The sequence below is a fragment of the Marmota marmota genome, unplaced genomic scaffold (genome assembly GCF_001458135.2).
Source record: "Marmota marmota marmota unplaced genomic scaffold, marMar, whole genome shotgun sequence".
Taxonomy (NCBI): Eukaryota; Metazoa; Chordata; class Mammalia; order Rodentia; family Sciuridae; genus Marmota; species Marmota marmota.
Window position 1 is genome coordinate 20,791,491 of NW_026000057.1, and position 17,102 is coordinate 20,808,592.

General features: G+C 38.3%; 1 protein-coding gene across 8 annotated transcripts in view; it reads right to left on the minus strand.

The window, feature by feature from the left end:
* Positions 1 to 17,102, minus strand: part of Fam13a (family with sequence similarity 13 member A) — a 346,389-nt gene that overhangs the window by 172,459 nt on the left and 156,828 nt on the right. For 7 of the 8 annotated variants that reach the window (XM_048813609.1, XM_048813610.1, XM_048813608.1 and 4 more), the window contains exon 5: positions 11,281 to 11,434. The exons of the other annotated variant lie outside the window; for it this stretch is intronic. In XM_048813609.1, coding sequence (XP_048669566.1) covers positions 11,281 to 11,434 — 154 coding nt within the window. The remainder of the gene's footprint in view (positions 1 to 11,280; positions 11,435 to 17,102) is intronic. 8 annotated transcript variants of the gene reach the window in all.

Here is a 17,102-nt window from a genome sequence, read left to right on the forward strand (position 1 = left end):
TATAGAATTGAGGTTTGAACTTAGGATTTTATGTTGAGGACGGGCGCTTTGATGGTATGGAGGTTAGTATATGTTAGCTTCTTTGGGGGGTTGCTCAGATGGAGGCAGATATTAACAAGAGAATAGACAGGAGTACTTGGGGGTAGTTAAGGGCTTAGGCGGACTATGGACCGATTCGTAGAATTCATCTATTTGCATTTAGTAAGTTGTTTGTAATCTGGGTGGTCATGCTTAAGAGGAAAGATGGGGAAAAGGTAAGGAAGCAAACCAAGAAAGAGAGAGGGAGAGAGGAAAGAAAGAGAAAAGAATAGAAAAGAAATGGAAATGATAATAAAAAAAATAATAAAATGCAGTAAAATAGAAATTACATTTAAAAAAATAATAGTATAACTGTAGAAAAGAAAAAAAAATTAAAATTAAAAAAAAATAATAATAATTAAAAAAAAAAAAAAAGGGACACTGTTAGGCTTCTATTTTCTTCGCTTCCAGTAGGCGGTGCTGAGCCTCCCGGGCCAAGATTTTGCCCTCCGGCTGTAGGAAACAGTCCCTGTGGGGCTGCTCCCTCCTCCCCCCACTGGTGTCTCTCAAAACCTGTTAGCTTAGGTTAATTCCTGGTTTCTAGTCCCCTGGCTTCTCCTGTCAGCCAGGTCTATCCCCGTGTCATACCTCTTGGCAGTTCAAACTGCACTCTGTGCCTGCAGTTTCCAGGACGTGGGGCCGTGGCTTTTGGGAACCGGCACCTTATTGTTTTCGATTTCCTTGTTTTTAAAGGCTGAATAATATTCCAATGAATGTATATACCATATTTTCTTCCTTTTTTCCATCTGTGGGCATAAGTTGTTTTCACATCTTGGCTCTTATGAATAATAGCTACGATGAACATGGGAATGCAAATACCTCATTGAGATCCTGATATAAATTTTTTTGGATACATAGTAGAGGTGGGATTTCTGAATCCTAGGGTAGATCTATTTTTAGTTTTGAGGCTACTATATACTGTTTTTCATAGTAGCTATACCATTTTACATTTCTACCAACAGTATACAAGGGTTTCTTTTTCTCCTCATCCTCACCAACACTTGCTATCTTTTGTCTCTTGGTGAACAGTCATCCGAGTAGGTATTAGGAGCTAGCTTTCTCATGGGTTTTGATTTGCGTCTCCCTGATGATTAGTATGCCATACTAGCTAAACTCTCTTATCTAATTCTCTCCCATGGTTTCCTATAGTCTAGACAGATATATGTGGTCACCACTAAATAAACACTGCAGTCTTTAAGCTCATCCTTCAGCTCTAGATTTCCTTTACCTCATACCACTTCCTACACTCAGCAACAGAGCCATTTGAATACCCTATCCTTCTCCAAAGCTTCTACTTAAAGGAGTTAATTGTCTTTATTTCTTAACACTTAACTTTCTTAGTTCCACAGCACATGGCATTTTTTTTTAACCTTCTTATTTCCATAGCACATGGCATTTTTTATAGTAGCAGTAACATTTGGCTTGCGTTACCTTGCGTATAGGCAGGATGAAAGGCAGCACATACATGGAATCCAGAAGACCTGTCTTCGAATGCTCATTCTATCACTTAATATTTAAATGGGGGCAAATTATTTAACCTCTGAAATCCTCAGTAGTCTTCTATATAAAATGCAATTACTAATAACTCATAGGATTATCTAAAGAATTAAAGATTTCAGAAAAATAAAATTGAAGTGGCAAATCTACCATGAAAGACCAAAATTGATTTTTTTTCTAAGAACAAAGAAGTATGATTCATTTTCCAAAAGCACATCTAGATAGACACATTTAATATCAGAATAATATCATACTGTTCACTGAGGATACAGATTCTTACTTTTCCAGAGGATACTTAATTCAATCATGCTAAGAAAAGTAGAAAATAGCTACTTGGAAGTAATAACACGGAATGTCTAGAAGCAGGGCCTCTTCTGTCATGAATCATAATCTGTGGCAACTTAATTTTTCTGCTTTCACTGAATTCCTTCTATGACCAAGCTCTTTTGCTTTTATGGGAAAGAGAAGTAAGCAGAGGTCATGAGACTGATTATTTCTTTATTTTAAAGCTTAAATATATTGAAAACCTTGCTATCATTATTTAGTAATAAGAGAAAATGGCAAATTACTGATTGTTTTCCTATTTTTCAGATAAGGAAACCAAGATTGAAGGATAGATTAAGTAGTTTTCCCAGAGTCACATAAATGAGAAGCTCTAATCATTCTGCCTGATTTCAGAACTCTCTAAGTTTATAGTACATTTTTATTAATACATGAAGTTATCTCTGATCAGTTGTATCAAAGTAAGCCAACAGTTTCAATAGCTACTTTTTGCAAAAAATAAAAATTAATATCTTACATTCCTATAATATTTAACTGTCTTTGAAAGCACTTCTACAAGCATTAATGGTTTGAATCCCACAACAAATCAATATTTTTCTCCATTTTAGATAAGAAGTAAGAGGAATAGCGACATTATAAGTTTCCCAGTGTCATGTTACTGAGGTTAAAAATATAGGCCTTGGCTTGAGGTATAGGTTGTGGTACGAATATCTTAGCATGTATGAGGCCCTGGTTCAATTCCAGAACCAAACATTTAAAAAAAATAAACACACACACACACACACACATATTCATACATACAGGTTTTTCTACCCTAGTACTAGTGCTCTTCTCAGAATTGTTAATGATTTTAGAATTACCTAGTACCTTTTTTTAATAAATGAGGCATTCATTAGGTATTCAATTGACTATCATATTACCAATTTTATTCAATTAATTTGAAAAATATAATTTTTCATTTTATAGTACATATAATCTGTGATGTGATCACAGATGTTATTTTCGATAAAATGAATTGATTTCAGGAACTTTTTCAGTGTCAGTTATAGTGCTCACTAGCTGGACGGGTGAGGCTTGAAATGACAAGGCTCCAATGTAACATCAATCATCAACACCTGGTGCATTGATATATGTTAGAAGGAGTGGTGGGAACAAAGTATCAATAGGTACAGTGGATTCTATAAAAATCTTTATTCATTATGTGAGGATTTATATTTTATAATACACAAATATGTCAGGAGAAATCATTGTAATTTATAATGTAAAAAGTAAGATGTTCATATTTTCTTTTTCTCTCTTTTTTTTGGTGGGGGGTATTGGGGATTGAATTCGGGGGTACTCAACCACTGAGCCACATACCCAGCTCTAGTTTTTGTATTTTATTTAGACACAGGGTCTCACTGAGTTTTTTAGTACCTTGCTGTGGCTGAGGCTGGCTTTGAGCTAGCGATCCTCCCGCCTCAGCCTCCCAAGCTGCTAGGATTACAGGCGTGCATCACTGTGCCCAGCTGAGATGTTCATATTTTCATGAACATCTTTTTAGCAGAAAGGGGAAAGATAAGTCAAGGTGAATCAGTAAGGAGACTACTGTAGTCATTTCCCAGGGATTAATCAATTCTCAAATCTGGCTGGTTATTAGAATCGTTAATGAAGCCTTTTAAAAGTTCAGTTTTCAGTCTACTACAACTTTCTGACTCAGTAGGCCTGGGATCATGTATGGGTTTTTTTTTTCTTCCTTTTTTGTGTATTATAATTATACATAATGCTGGGATTTGTTGTTAGATATCCATACATGCACACAATATAAGAATATAATTTGGTCAGTATCATTGCCCAATATCTCTCTTTTCTACCTTCTATTTTCATGAGATACCCATCTCTCTAGTTTTCACATATAATATAAAATGTATGATTCTTGACTTTTTGTCAAGAGCTTATTTCACTTAACATAATTCTCTCAAGTTCCATCCATTTTCCTGCAAATGACATAATTTAATTCTTCTTCATGACTGAATAAAATTTCCTTGTGTATACATACTACATTTTCTTTATTCATTCACCCACTGACAGACATTTTAGGTTGGTTCTATACTTTAGGTATTATGAATTGCACTGCAATAAACATGGCTATGTATTTATCAACTATGGTGTGCTGGGTTTAATTCTTTAGGATAAATACTCAGGAACGGTATAGCTGGATCATATAGAGTTTTCAGTCCTAGTCTTTAGAGGAACCTCCATGTTGACTTCCATAATGGTTTCACTAACTTACAATCTAACAACGTTATAAAAAGTGTTCCTTTTTCTCACATCCTCTCTAGCATTTGTTATTTTTTTGTGCTTTTGATGGTTGCAATTCTAACTAGAGTGAAATGAAACCTTCATTTAGTTTTGATTTGCATTTCCCAAATGCTAAAGATATAGAACATTTTTTCGAATATCATGCTGTGTCTGAATGTTTGTGCCTTCTAAAATGCATGTTGAGTTTTAATTGCCATTGTAACAGTTTAAGGAATTAGGTGATTGGGCTGCATTAGCTCCCACCTCATGGGGGGGATTAAAGTCATTATAAATGGCTTATTGTGTTAGTCAGTTTGCATCACTGTGACTAAAATACCTGACCAGAACAACCTAGAGGAGGAAAAGCTTATTTTGGCTCATAGTTTCAGAGGCCTTGGTTCACAGTCACTGACTGCATTGCTCTGGGCTGGAGATGAGGCAGAACATCATGGTGGCCTCATGGTGGAAAGGGCATGGTGGAGGAAAGCTCCTCAGGTCATGGCAGCCCGACAGAAGACAGAGAGTGTGAAGGACTACAGACAAAATATAAATCCCAAAGGCACACTCCCAGTGATCTGCTTTCTCTATCCACCACCCAGTATAATTGTCCTTTCAAATTATTAATCCAAGAAATGGACTACTGCACTGATTAGGTTACAACTCTCAAAGTCCATTTGTATGCTTTTCCCTGACACCTCATATCCAAACCATAACACTCTGTCAGTGGCCCCAAAAGATCATGTCCACCTCACAATGCAAAATGCATTTAGTTCATCTCCAAGAGTCTTTATAGTCTTAACAGTTTTAGCATTGCCCCAAAGTACAAATCCTAGTTTCCTTCAAGAGTCAAGGCAAAGCTGGGTGCAGTGGTGCACACCTCTAATCCAAGAGACTCAGGGGGTTGAGACAGGAGGATCACAAGTTTGAGGCCAGCCTCAGTAACTTAGTGAGACCCTGCCTTAAAATAAAAATTAAAAAGCCTAGAGGTGCAGTGTCAAAGCACCCCTGGGTTCAATCCCTAGTACAACAACAACAAAGACTCAAGGCAAACTCTTGGTTGTAAGTTCCTGTAAAAATAATCAAAATCCAAGGCTGGGATCGTAGCTCAGTGGTAGAGTGCTTGCCTAGCATTTGTGAAGCACAGGGTTTGATTCTCAGAACCACATATAAATAAATAAATAAATAAATAATCCACTGACAACTAAAAAATAATAAAAAAAAGAAAATCCAGTTACATATATCCAATATACATTGGCATAGAATAAATATTTTCATTCCAAGGTGGGTATAGAAAAAAGGGAAGGGATTCAGTCTTGTATTGGCAAGACTGAAACCCAGCTGGACAAACAAGTCCTGTAGGTCCACATCCAGCACCTGGAGGCCTTGGTGGAGAGAACATATCTTCATCATGTGCTCCAGATGCTAGCAGCCAAGGGACTTGGGTAGCCCTATCCCTATAGCCTTGCTAGTCAGAGCCCACTTGTCCTCTCTCTTAAGCTGGCTCTGTCTTCAGTCAGCAGCTTTCCTTGGCAGACATTCCACGTTTCTGGCATCTCTTCTGGGGATCTCTGCTACAGCTTCACCTTCCTTCTCATAATTTCACACATCACCTCCTGAAGAGCTGCCTGCAGGGATCCCATCCCTTCTACACTTTGTTTGGCTTCCCAAGATCTTCTCTGAAATCTTGGTGGAAGCCTTTATGACACCTAAACTCCAGCATCCTGCATTCCTGCAGAACCAGCACCACATGAATTATGCCACTCTGTCACCAGCTCCAGAAGTAGCTGGGCCTCTTTGGACCAGGGCTGCAGTGGCCTGAGTTTCTGGGCAGCTGAGCATGTGAAATGAATCCTCAGGAAACAGCTTTCTAGGAACTCCTCTGTGAGCAGGGTGCCCCCAAGGTCTCTAAAATGAGTTTTCACTTCTATACCCTGAGCCTGCAATGGGTGTGCTCTTGTAGAATCCTGGGATATCCTCAAAGGCCTCCTTCCTATTGTCTCTGTGCAAAGTAATTTGCTTCTTTTTAGTGGCAGTAATCTAAAAAAAGTGACATCTCCTTTGGCCCCAGTTTTACATAGCATTTTCAGTCAAACTGCAAGTTTTAAACATCTTTCATCTTTGACCAGGCATGGTGGTTCATGCATATAATCCCAGTGACTTGAGAGGTTGAGGTAGGAGGATCACAAATTTGAGGCCAGTCTGAGCAATTTAGTAAGCCCCTGATCAACTTAGTGAGACCCTGTCTCAAAATTAAAAGGGCATGGGAATATAGTTCAGTGGTAAAGCACACCTGGATTCAATCCCCAGTATAAAAAAAACCAGAACAACAACAACAAATCTTTCATCTTTGCCTTTTTGCTTCTGTTTCTCACAGTAAACCTGGCTAAAAGCTATGAGCAACACCCATGCTACTGCCTTAATTCTGTGCTGCCTTGAAATTTCCTCTGCCAGATTCACTAGTCCATCCCCTTTAAATTCAGCCTCAGAGAAAGTCTCAGGACCCAGGAAAAATGCAGACAACTTCTTTGCCAGAACTTAACACAATAGCCACTAGTTTAGTTTCCAATGCAGTCCCTGTTCCCTCTGAAACCTTGTGAGTACCGTCTTTACTGTCTACATTCCTATTAGCATTCTGGTCTTCTGACCTTCATCCAGAAACACCCAATAAGCTCTGATTACAACATTCTAAGGCTTTTCCAGCCTGCATGTCCAAACTTTTCAAAACTCTTCCCACTAACCGGTTCCAAAGGCTTTTTTATCCCATGGTCAGGTTAGTCACAACAACGATCTCACTTCTGACACCAATTTCCGAGTTAGACAACTTGGAGTCACTGTGATCAAAATTCCTGACAAGAACAACCTAGATAAGGAAACATTTATTTTGGTTCTTGGTGCAAGGCTGGCCAATTCCATTGCTTTGGCCCCAAGGTGAGGCAGAACATCATGATAGAGGAAGGTCCCTTAGGTCATAGCAGCCCAAAAGAAAAGAAAGAGAGCAAGGAACCAGAGCCACCATAGATTAGTGGGCTGATTAGGTTCCAACTCTCATAGTTCCATCATGATCTTTCAGGGGACACCTCAGATCCAACCATAAGAGTGAATACGGCTCCGTTTTGCCTTTGCTCTTCTCCATGTAAAACAAAGCCTTCCTCCTCTCTGAGGATACCATGCTCAAGGTGCCTTCTTAGAATCAGAATTCGCCAAATGAGCTGGTTCCTTGATATTAGACTTCTGGCTTCCAGAACTGTGAATCAATAAATTTCTGCTCATTATGAATCACCTAGTCTGTGATATTCTGTTAGACTAGCACAAACAGACTAATAGGGGTCATCAGATGATTGTGAAAGTGTAACATTCTCCTGCCTAGATAAGAGTCAAGAAGATACACTATGAGTCTGGAGGAGAAGAGAGAGACGTAAGGTATCTAGACAGCAGAAATTAACAGTGATTAATTATGACGGTTTTAGTCAGTTTGGGCTGCTATAACAAAGTACTGTAAATAGAGTAAATAATCAACAACAGAAATTTGTTTCCCCTAGTTCTGGTGGCTTGAAGTCAGAGATCTGGGTGCTAATGTGGTTCATTTCTGCTGAGGGTCCCTGTTATAACTTCACATGGTGAAAAGAGCAAACTAGCTAGTTCCCTATGTGAGTACATTTGCTTCATTCATGAGGACTTCACAATCATGAACTAATTCCTTCCCAAGGACTCTGCTTCTAGATACTATTAGATTGGCATTAGATTTCAACAGAACAATGACTGAGCAATATCCATTCGAAGCAATTGTGTGCATGGGTGGCCAATTATGAAGCCCCAGAGTACAAGCCTAGCATTAGTCTTCAAGGGCAAGGAAGGAGAATAAGAAATTCACAGAATACACAATAGCAAACGGCCATCAGTCAGTTAGAAGTGTATGTATGTCTTATCAGGCAGAACTTTGGATTTAAGACTTAAGAATAAGCTTAGAAAATTGAAATGCTTAGGTTGAAATGCTTAGGTCTGATTGAGAAAGAAAAGTCCTCAAAAGAGACAAATGGAGGTAAGAGACATAGCATGGATACAGTATTGATTCACTATTTAGTGGAAAAAGATTTTGTTGGGGACAGAGTATGAAGGGTCTGAATTCCAACTTAAGAAGTCTGAATTTGGGCGGTGGCTGGGACTGTGGCTCAGTGGTAGAGTGCTTGCCTTGCACAGGTTAGGCACTGGGTTCAATTTATTTATTAAAATAAATAAATATATATATTGTATGCATCTACAACTGAAAAAATATTTAAAAAAGAAGTCTGAATTTATACTGCTAGAAAAACGAGTAAAAGGCAAAATTGGAAGAATAGCAAAAAGCATGTTTACTTAAAGCAGGATTTTAACCCACTTGAATCAAAGTGTCGAATATGATATGTCAAGAAATTTGTAATGTTTTGAACAACCCACAATAAAAAATTAAAAAATAAAAAAAAATAAAAATAAAAAAAAGCAGGATTTTTGTAAACATATATATGTACATATATATGTATATATTTATTTTAGTTTAGTTGTAGAAGGATGCAATATCTTCATTTTTTTAAAATCTATTTTTTTATGTGGTGCTGAGGATAGAACCCAGTGCCTCACACATGCGAGCCAAGTGCTCAACCACTGAGCTACAGCCCCAGCATCTTAAAGCAGGAATTTGTTATCAGGTTTGGCTTTTAGGAACATTCTATTACTGATGAGAAGTTGGGAAGAGGTGAGCTTAGAGGTGGGAGAAGAGTTTGAAATAGTGTGGTCACCGTATATACTATTCAACAGTAGCGGTAGTGGGTTGAACAAGAAATATCTATTTCTAGAGACATATATAAGGCAAACTATGAATCCCATTGGGAATGAGAAAGGAGAAATCAAGGATAAAACTAAGGATTCTAGCTCAGCAAGATTTATAGACTGAAAATTTTGTGTCCCTCTAAAATTCACGCCTTAAAATCCTAAGGTCCCATGTGATAGTATTTCAAAGTGGGGCCTTTAGGGAGTAATTAGAGTTTGATTAGGTTGTGCAGGTGGGGGCTCATGATGGAATTAGTACCCTTATATAAAAAGGAGAAAATGCAGCATTTCCCTGGCCATCCTGCAATGTTTTAAGATTTCTGGAGTTAAAAACAATAATCTATTTTCCAAGCACTGTTCAGGTTTACACAGCTAACAACCGCCAGCATGTTCTCCTTCTAATATCATGAACTCCAAAATGGTATTGGCACAGCCTTTTTAAATGGTTTCTGTGACTTGTATTTCATCCTTGTTGGTAATCCAGGGAATCATATCCCCTTGTTGCATCCTCTACCTTCTTAGAGATGAGACAACCAGCAAGATCAGTTGAAAAAAAAAATTTCATCGAACATTCTGCTTTAACAGAATGAGCCTTTTCAGAGTATAGACATATAGTTTTTAATCATGACACTTATCTGCCTCTAGACCAGATCTGAAACTTAGAAGAGCAGCTGTCATATTCTTCACCTACTCAAGATACCTGTATTTGGCTCCTACAATATTACCGGTTTATGTGTGTCCTCTTGTACTCTCATCCTACCTCTCCTGGGCTTCAACCTACTTGCTCAAGGATTTCCATGCAGGGCACCCTTCCTCTTATCTCAATAGATAATCATTTTCTTTATACAACATGCAATCTCTCATTGGCGTATTCCAGCAATTAGCTGTATCTACACAAGTTTGTGCCTAGGAGATCATATTTATCTATTTGAATTACACTTTAGGTTTATGTTATGAGTCCTAATAAAAAGGTATGAGTGTTATAAAGTTTTTCTCAAAGATTTAGCTGAAACAAAGTCATTTGCCTTTCAATATTTAAAAATGGAACCCTTTGTAAAGTATTATAGGCATTGAAGGAAAAAACTTAAGGGAGAATTTCTTTTCAATTTTAAAAATAACTTATTTAATTTTTCCATAGTAAAACGGAATGAAGTGTTTCTTATTTCCTCTTGTGAATCAAGGACATATGTTTTTCAGTTATTAGGTTGCTGCCAACTTAGGTTATACCTGGTATTCTCCAGTTATCTCATTTTATTATTTTATCTGATATTGTTTTTGCCTCACCTCAAATTTCAGTTTAAAGTTCTATCAGGCTGGCAAGACGCCTGCTAAGTGCATCTCTCAGCTCTCAGAAGAGGAACTCTGCACATTATAGGCAGTCTATTGTATTGGTAGTATAAATGCTAGTGAGAAAAGCTAATATGGGTCTTATTTTCCTGCTTTGGTGCAGTGCTACTTGATACCCATGACTTTTTTTTCCTCCTTCTAAGTCATGACCACAGCTAAAAGAAAATACGAAAACTCCCTTCAGATACTCCTATCAAGTGCCTCTGATTCCATCAGTCATCACACTTGGGTCAGCAGGAGCACAGTGTGGCCTGTGGATCTGATCAGTCTGAGGGAAACTTTCTCGTGATTTACATGAAAGAGAAAGAAATAAGATGACTTCCTTCTTTCCCGGCTTCAGGAGAATTTGGTTTGGACAATTATACTCTGATTTTCCAATGTAGGTCTTACGGCTCTCCGTGCATTTGTCTAATGTTTAAAGGATATGTTATCAATACAGAAAAGGATGTAGACAGTATTGTCAAGGACTCCTTTACAGGCCTCTAAAATACTGACCTTTACTGATGACAGTTTTCAAGGACTACTATGTGGGACTTAAAATCTAAAGTTGGGCTTGGAAGTGTGCCAGCCACCAGAGAGACAAAAAGACAGAGGAATGTTGCCTTCAGAGTTTGCAGTCTGGCAGGGCAGCGCACCGGAACACAGCAGCAAGAAGATGTACCACAGAAGGTGCCTTTTGTGGAAGCAACAACAGGCTTCCACAGAAAGGGCCACCCGATTCACCCGCACACTAGGCTCACATGAGCCCTTTCAAGATGGTTTATGGCAACAAGCAAACATAAAAATCACAAGTATTCTTGAATAATCTTAGAGTATATACTAACTTAATCAATATTTAGTAGCGGAAATAGATGTCATAAGAACTCCACACACATAGGAATAATAATCTAAAGTTGCATCTTGATGGGATTTTTATGACAAAGTAAAGTTTTCAAAAAAAATCTTCCATCAGAATTATAGTGATACCGAGAATTAAACACCAAAGTTACTTACTTTTACTATGATAAGCCTAGCCAGGTTTTCACACCTCTGATTATCATTTTCTGTATATGCTACTTCAAAGAGGGTATTATAATTTTCTAGGATTTTAGCCATTATCTTGTTGCAAAGGTCCTGTTCTTTCATGCCTTCAAGCCCAGTTGGCACACTAGAAATAAGAAAAAAAAATTGAGAGGAATTACTTAGCATAAACAACAATGCCAGCATATCTGACTCAGATTTATATTTTGACACCTCCTGAATGATTAGCCTTCTTATAAAAACACATGGGATTTTCAGTAAGCTCTATGGTAACGTGCATGACGTTGTTGGAGCAATTGGTAAGTTCCCAAGATCTGAATCAACAGCTTGTGCTGACTAGGGAAAGTCAGCCTACTCCAGAAGAAAACAGATTAGCACTGATGTTGCTGATGCTTTGAATATATTAAAACTCTGAATATATTAACACTAACATGTCCAAGATAACATACATATAAAAGCAAAAGTGAAAAAGAATGAGTGTTATTATGATAGATTATTATTATCATGAATAACTGCAACACAATCTGTATTAAAAGATTTTTTACATGATATACAAAAAGCACAGACATTAAAGGAAAAAATGAGTACTTCTGGGGAAAAAGAAGACAGCCACTGTTGAACCTGAGTGATGAGTACATGGAAGATTTCCACGTATCTATCACTCTGCTTTAGCAAGAGAGACAGCTATCTCAGCTTCAGTAAGAGAAATAATCGTCTTTCTTGGGTGTTTAAAATTTTTGATAATAAAAAAAAGTTGAAAATGAGTCTGAATGCAGACTCATGAACAAAGTAAAAAACAAAAACAAAACAAAACAAAAAAGACCAAAACTGGAAGAAACTATCTTCTTCAGTAACACATACAGTTGACATAGGATTGGTAGTTAGACTATGCAAAGAATTCTTACTTATCTAAGAAAGAGAACCCATTCAAAAGAAAAAGTGACAAAGGACATGAGTTGAAAAGCTGCATTTAGTGCCCACCCAGATAATCCATGATGATTCTTTTGTTTCAAGATTCCGGTCTTGATCACACCTACAGAGAGACTTTTTTCCACATAGGGTAACATCTGCAGTATCCATCAGCTAAGACCTAATGTCTGAGGGGGACATTATTCAGCCTACTAGACCATTTGCAGGGTCCACACCTTAAGGTGTCTTCCAGTGAATCACAACTTTATATAATCCCTTCTAGATGCTGTGACTTGCTTCCAGCCAACAGAATTTGCAAAATTGATAGGATGTCAATCCTGTGATTAGTTACATTATATGAGATTCAGTATTTGCAGATCAGAGATATTCTCCTGCTAACTTTGAAGAAAGAAGCTGCCATGCTGCTAGAGGGCCTCGAAGAGGGTAAGAGCACAGATGGCAGGGAACTCTGGGGACCTCAGACAGCCTCCAGCTGTGAAAACCCAGTGAGAGACTGGCGTCCTTAGTTGTGCAACTACAGCAAGATGGAGCCTGTCATATAAGCTCAGTGAGTTTGAAAGCAGATTCTTTCCCAAACTCAAACCCCAGGATGAAAATGCACCCAGCTGCTACGCTGGTTTCAGTACTGTGAAACCAAGAAGACAGGACCCAGCTAAGCAGTGCCTGGATTCCTGACCCATGGAAACTTGTGAGATAGCAAATGTCTGTATTTTAAGCCACAAAGACAGTGACAATTTGTTATGAACAGCTTTGTATCTGAAAGTGAGGTGCTGCTATAACAAATATGTAAATCTTGGGAGTGGTTTGGATCTAGCTACTGGAATGACACGGGCAGAACTTGAATGGCATCGAAGAGAAAGCCTACTATGTTTTGAGCAGGTTGTCAGTGGGAATCTGGACTTTAAGGAAACCACTGGTGAGGACTCCAAGGAAATGAGGAATGTGTGTGAACTGAAGTTCTCCATGAAGGCTACGTTTGTACTTGAGAAATTTCAGGTTGTTCATGGATTGAAGCATTAAGACCTCATGGAGATAGAGTAGATTGGAAGCCAAAGTTGAACTGGGCCATTTTTAGTCCCTTTGACAGTGTCTGACCTAGCATTTCTGTGACCACAGGATAAGTGTATATCAAGTTTGACAGACCTTGGGCCTATCCTAGCCTTAAGGCCTTAAGGCTGGGAATCAGGACTGAATCCTGTAGGGGATTTCTGGGTATTGCTGAAATATCTTTTTCTTGAAGAAGAATCTCTGCTTCTTTTGTAGTTGACCAATTTGATGACCCCACCCACTTTCTTTTGGGAGTACAAAAGCTATGCAATCTTCTTCCTGGGAGAACCAGGTCCTTTGGGAACTCTGACCTTTCTGAGGTCACCTTGTTGACTCGAGTTTGTGTTCCTGTGGCGTGGTTTTCATACTGGCTCAGAATAAACCATTTCCTTATTTTCTCAAAGCGGAGTTGTTATTGTCCAGTGATGTGTGTTATTGGAAACTGGAGGGAGAGATATCCTTGTTATGGTGGCAGAAAGCTTAGCAAAATTGGATCCTGAAGTTATGTGGAAAGCAGAACTTGTAAGCAATCGGCTTAGTGATACTCTTCAAGTGATTTCCAAGTGATGTTTCAAAAGTGCCACCTGGTTTCTTTTTGTCACTCCAGTAAAATGCAAAGGGGAAAAGAGAAAGACACTGAGGGAAGAACCCCCACAAAAAGCAAATGACTGTAAAAATTCTCATACTCTTCAGTTGGCAAAGGACACTAAAATTAAGCAATTCACTGTTAGGGAAGAAGATTTTACAGAAAAGGTTGAGAGTGTGACTATAAACCTTTTGCTAAAACCTCAGAAAAATCAAAAGCTCATATTATTCAGTCACACTGAAGACCCTGTTAGATGATTAAGAGTGTCTCACAGATCATTTCAATCAAATCAGAGGACTTTTAAAAGGCATTCTCTCTTGGCCATTTTAGCATGAGCCAAAGATAGAAAAGGCCTGCTTTGCAAAGGTCTGTGAATGTATCTCTTTTAAAATTGGAGTGAATCCCTGTGAAACCCACAGAAGACTCAACAAAGTTTTTGGAAATACTTATTGCAGCAGACACACTGTCCACTTGGAATGGAAGGACAGAAGGCAGGCTGTTGTACCTCCCAAACTGTATTGCCAGGGAGCAGGTTGATAAAACTATGTGCTGCAAAGATGTGCTGCCTTTCATTTAAAAAAGTATGACTCGGAGGGTGGAAGCAATGATGCATGGGGGGAAGCTGAAACAAATCCCTAAGTCTTGGAGGCTGGTCCTTAGGGGATGAAACTAAATAGACAAGGTATCTATTAAATACAGAAATACATTTAATACACACTTAGATATACAGTATATCTAAGGTGTTGAAATTTAAATTTAAAGGAGTTTTAAATTAAAAAAAAATTCAAAAACATTCCTCAGGAGAAATACCAAAAAGATTGAGAAACACTGCTCTTGTGCCTCTAGTATGTCACTGTGAAAGTTAAGTACTTGCTCCTGATCCATCAGATCCACCAGGTAGTCATGGAATAATGCACAGAAGAGTGGGGCTTTCAGACCAAGAGGCTAGTTGGGGTGGGGTGGGGGGATTCTGAGTTTTAGAAAATGAGGTTCAGGTTCTAGCTCCACTGTGCATATAGTGTAGCTTTTGGAAAGCTGTCTAACTTTGAACACTTGTTTCTTCATTTGCCAAAACAGACATGTTAATAAAATTTTAAGGATCTTGTGAGAATCAACATTTTCAAAATTATGTTAGGAATACTTTGCAAAACTATGTGCGAGTTATGTGAATGGGGTCTCTCTTTCAAAATATTTTATTATATTACACTTCTTTTGTGCTGATGTGAGATCATACAATACCTACAGGATGAGATGAAGGGAGGTGAATGACACGCTGGTAGGATACTATTGACCTCTGACAATACCTTAGGTGGAGCGTCTGCTTTGGGTGATGTTGGATCATTGAGCCATGATGATGTGGATAGTTGGATGTTGGGAGCAGATGTCAATGACTGGTGTCCTTGACAGTTGAAGGGCTTTTTGCTGATGCCCTCTAGAATAACATTGAAATTGGAAATCATTGTTTCTTTCTTTTTATTTCATCCAGTGTTAATCTTTCATGATCAGAGAGATGACTTTTTTTGAATGCTGCATTCCATACAAGGATCATATTCCATAATTTTGTCCTTTAATATCTGTGCAATTTGAATGATGTTGGCATATTCTGGTAGTATCTACATTGATGGTTCTGCTTTGCCGTCCCCTGTTCTTTCTCTGTAGAGGACAAAACAGGTTCTTCCATTTCCTCATTTAACACTTTGCAAAGGTCTTCAATATGTTCTTGCATTTCTTCATCAAACATCAGCAAATGCTTCTCCAACTTGCCTTGCTCAATGAATAATTTTTCAAACTTCTCCATCAGTCCCTGGGAAGTCTTTAAAATCATTCTGGATTGAGTTCTTCTAGCAGATATTGACAGCTTCTGGTTTTAATTCATCCATCACAAAACTGACTAATATTATTATTGCTTAAAATATTATTATTAATAATATTGTATCAGCAATAGTGAATAGTTTCCAGAATTACATCTAGATTATGGTCTGCATCAACTGCTGACTAAATGTGATACTAGGTAGATGTTCATAGCTTTGAAAAACTGAATAATGTCCCAATGGAAGGGCTAAAGAAATGAGGTTGTATGTGAGAATAAAAGTATAACCTTGACGTTTTCCTTTTCATCCTCAACAGACTGAGGATGACCAGGTGCATTGTCTACTAGTAACAGAACTTTAAGTTATTACCCATCCTATTCAAAATATTGTTCACATCTAGGATGAAGCACTGGTAGAGTCATTTCATAAAGATACCTGTCACCCACGTTTCTGGTTACATTGCCAGAACATGGGTCGTTTTGATTTTTGTTTTTGAGAGAGTGTGGTTTCTTCACTCTGTACACTATACCTGGCTTTATCACTGGCCTTGCAATATGCCACATACTACCAGGTGAATCTGTCCCCCCATGCTTTATGGTCTGGTGCCGCCTTTTGCACTTTTATGAATGTAGATTCTTTTGGGTCACTTCTTTGAGGAAAGTCCAGTGTTGGTAGCAATTGAAGACTTGTTTGAATTGTTATCCTTTCTCTTTACTCCAATGGTGCCCGCAGTGTGGCAGCACCTTCTTCATCAGCAGGTATGGCCTCTTCAGTAAGTTTACGTTTTTAGACCCAAACTTATTCCTGAATCTATACAACATTTCCTTGATGTCTTGGTGTCCCTTGGTTCAGGGAATGTTTTCATACGGGCTCAATCTTTCTTGTGCATCAGGTTGCTATCATTTGGAACATATTTTCTGTTCATGCCTTCCAACCATGAATTCAATGCCTTTTCCATCTGAACTCAGCACCTGTGACACTTTGTGGCCATACTTTTGAGGTTTAAGGACAAAATTAGCATCAATTTCCTTTTCATTCCTCACAATTTCATGGATAGAAGAGTCACTTTTGCCATAGATCTTAGTAACAAAAACATATGACTTTTTCTTTCCTTACTAAGTCAAGAATGTTCACCTTTTTAACTTAAAGAAAACACATCCCAGCTTCTCACTGGCATATCTGGATTGCCAGCTTCTCTACTTTTGCACCGTAGGGACATTAGCAAGTAAAACAGGGGTTACGTGAACACAAGCACTGTGATACCTTGACAACTGATACAAAAACAAGGAGGCAGCATATGTAACGTGCCTACGTAGACGAAGGGATGATTTATATCCTGGGTGGGACAGTGTGAGATGGAGTATTTGTGTGGCTCAGAATGGCATACAATTTAAAACTTATCAATGGTTTATTTGGGGGGA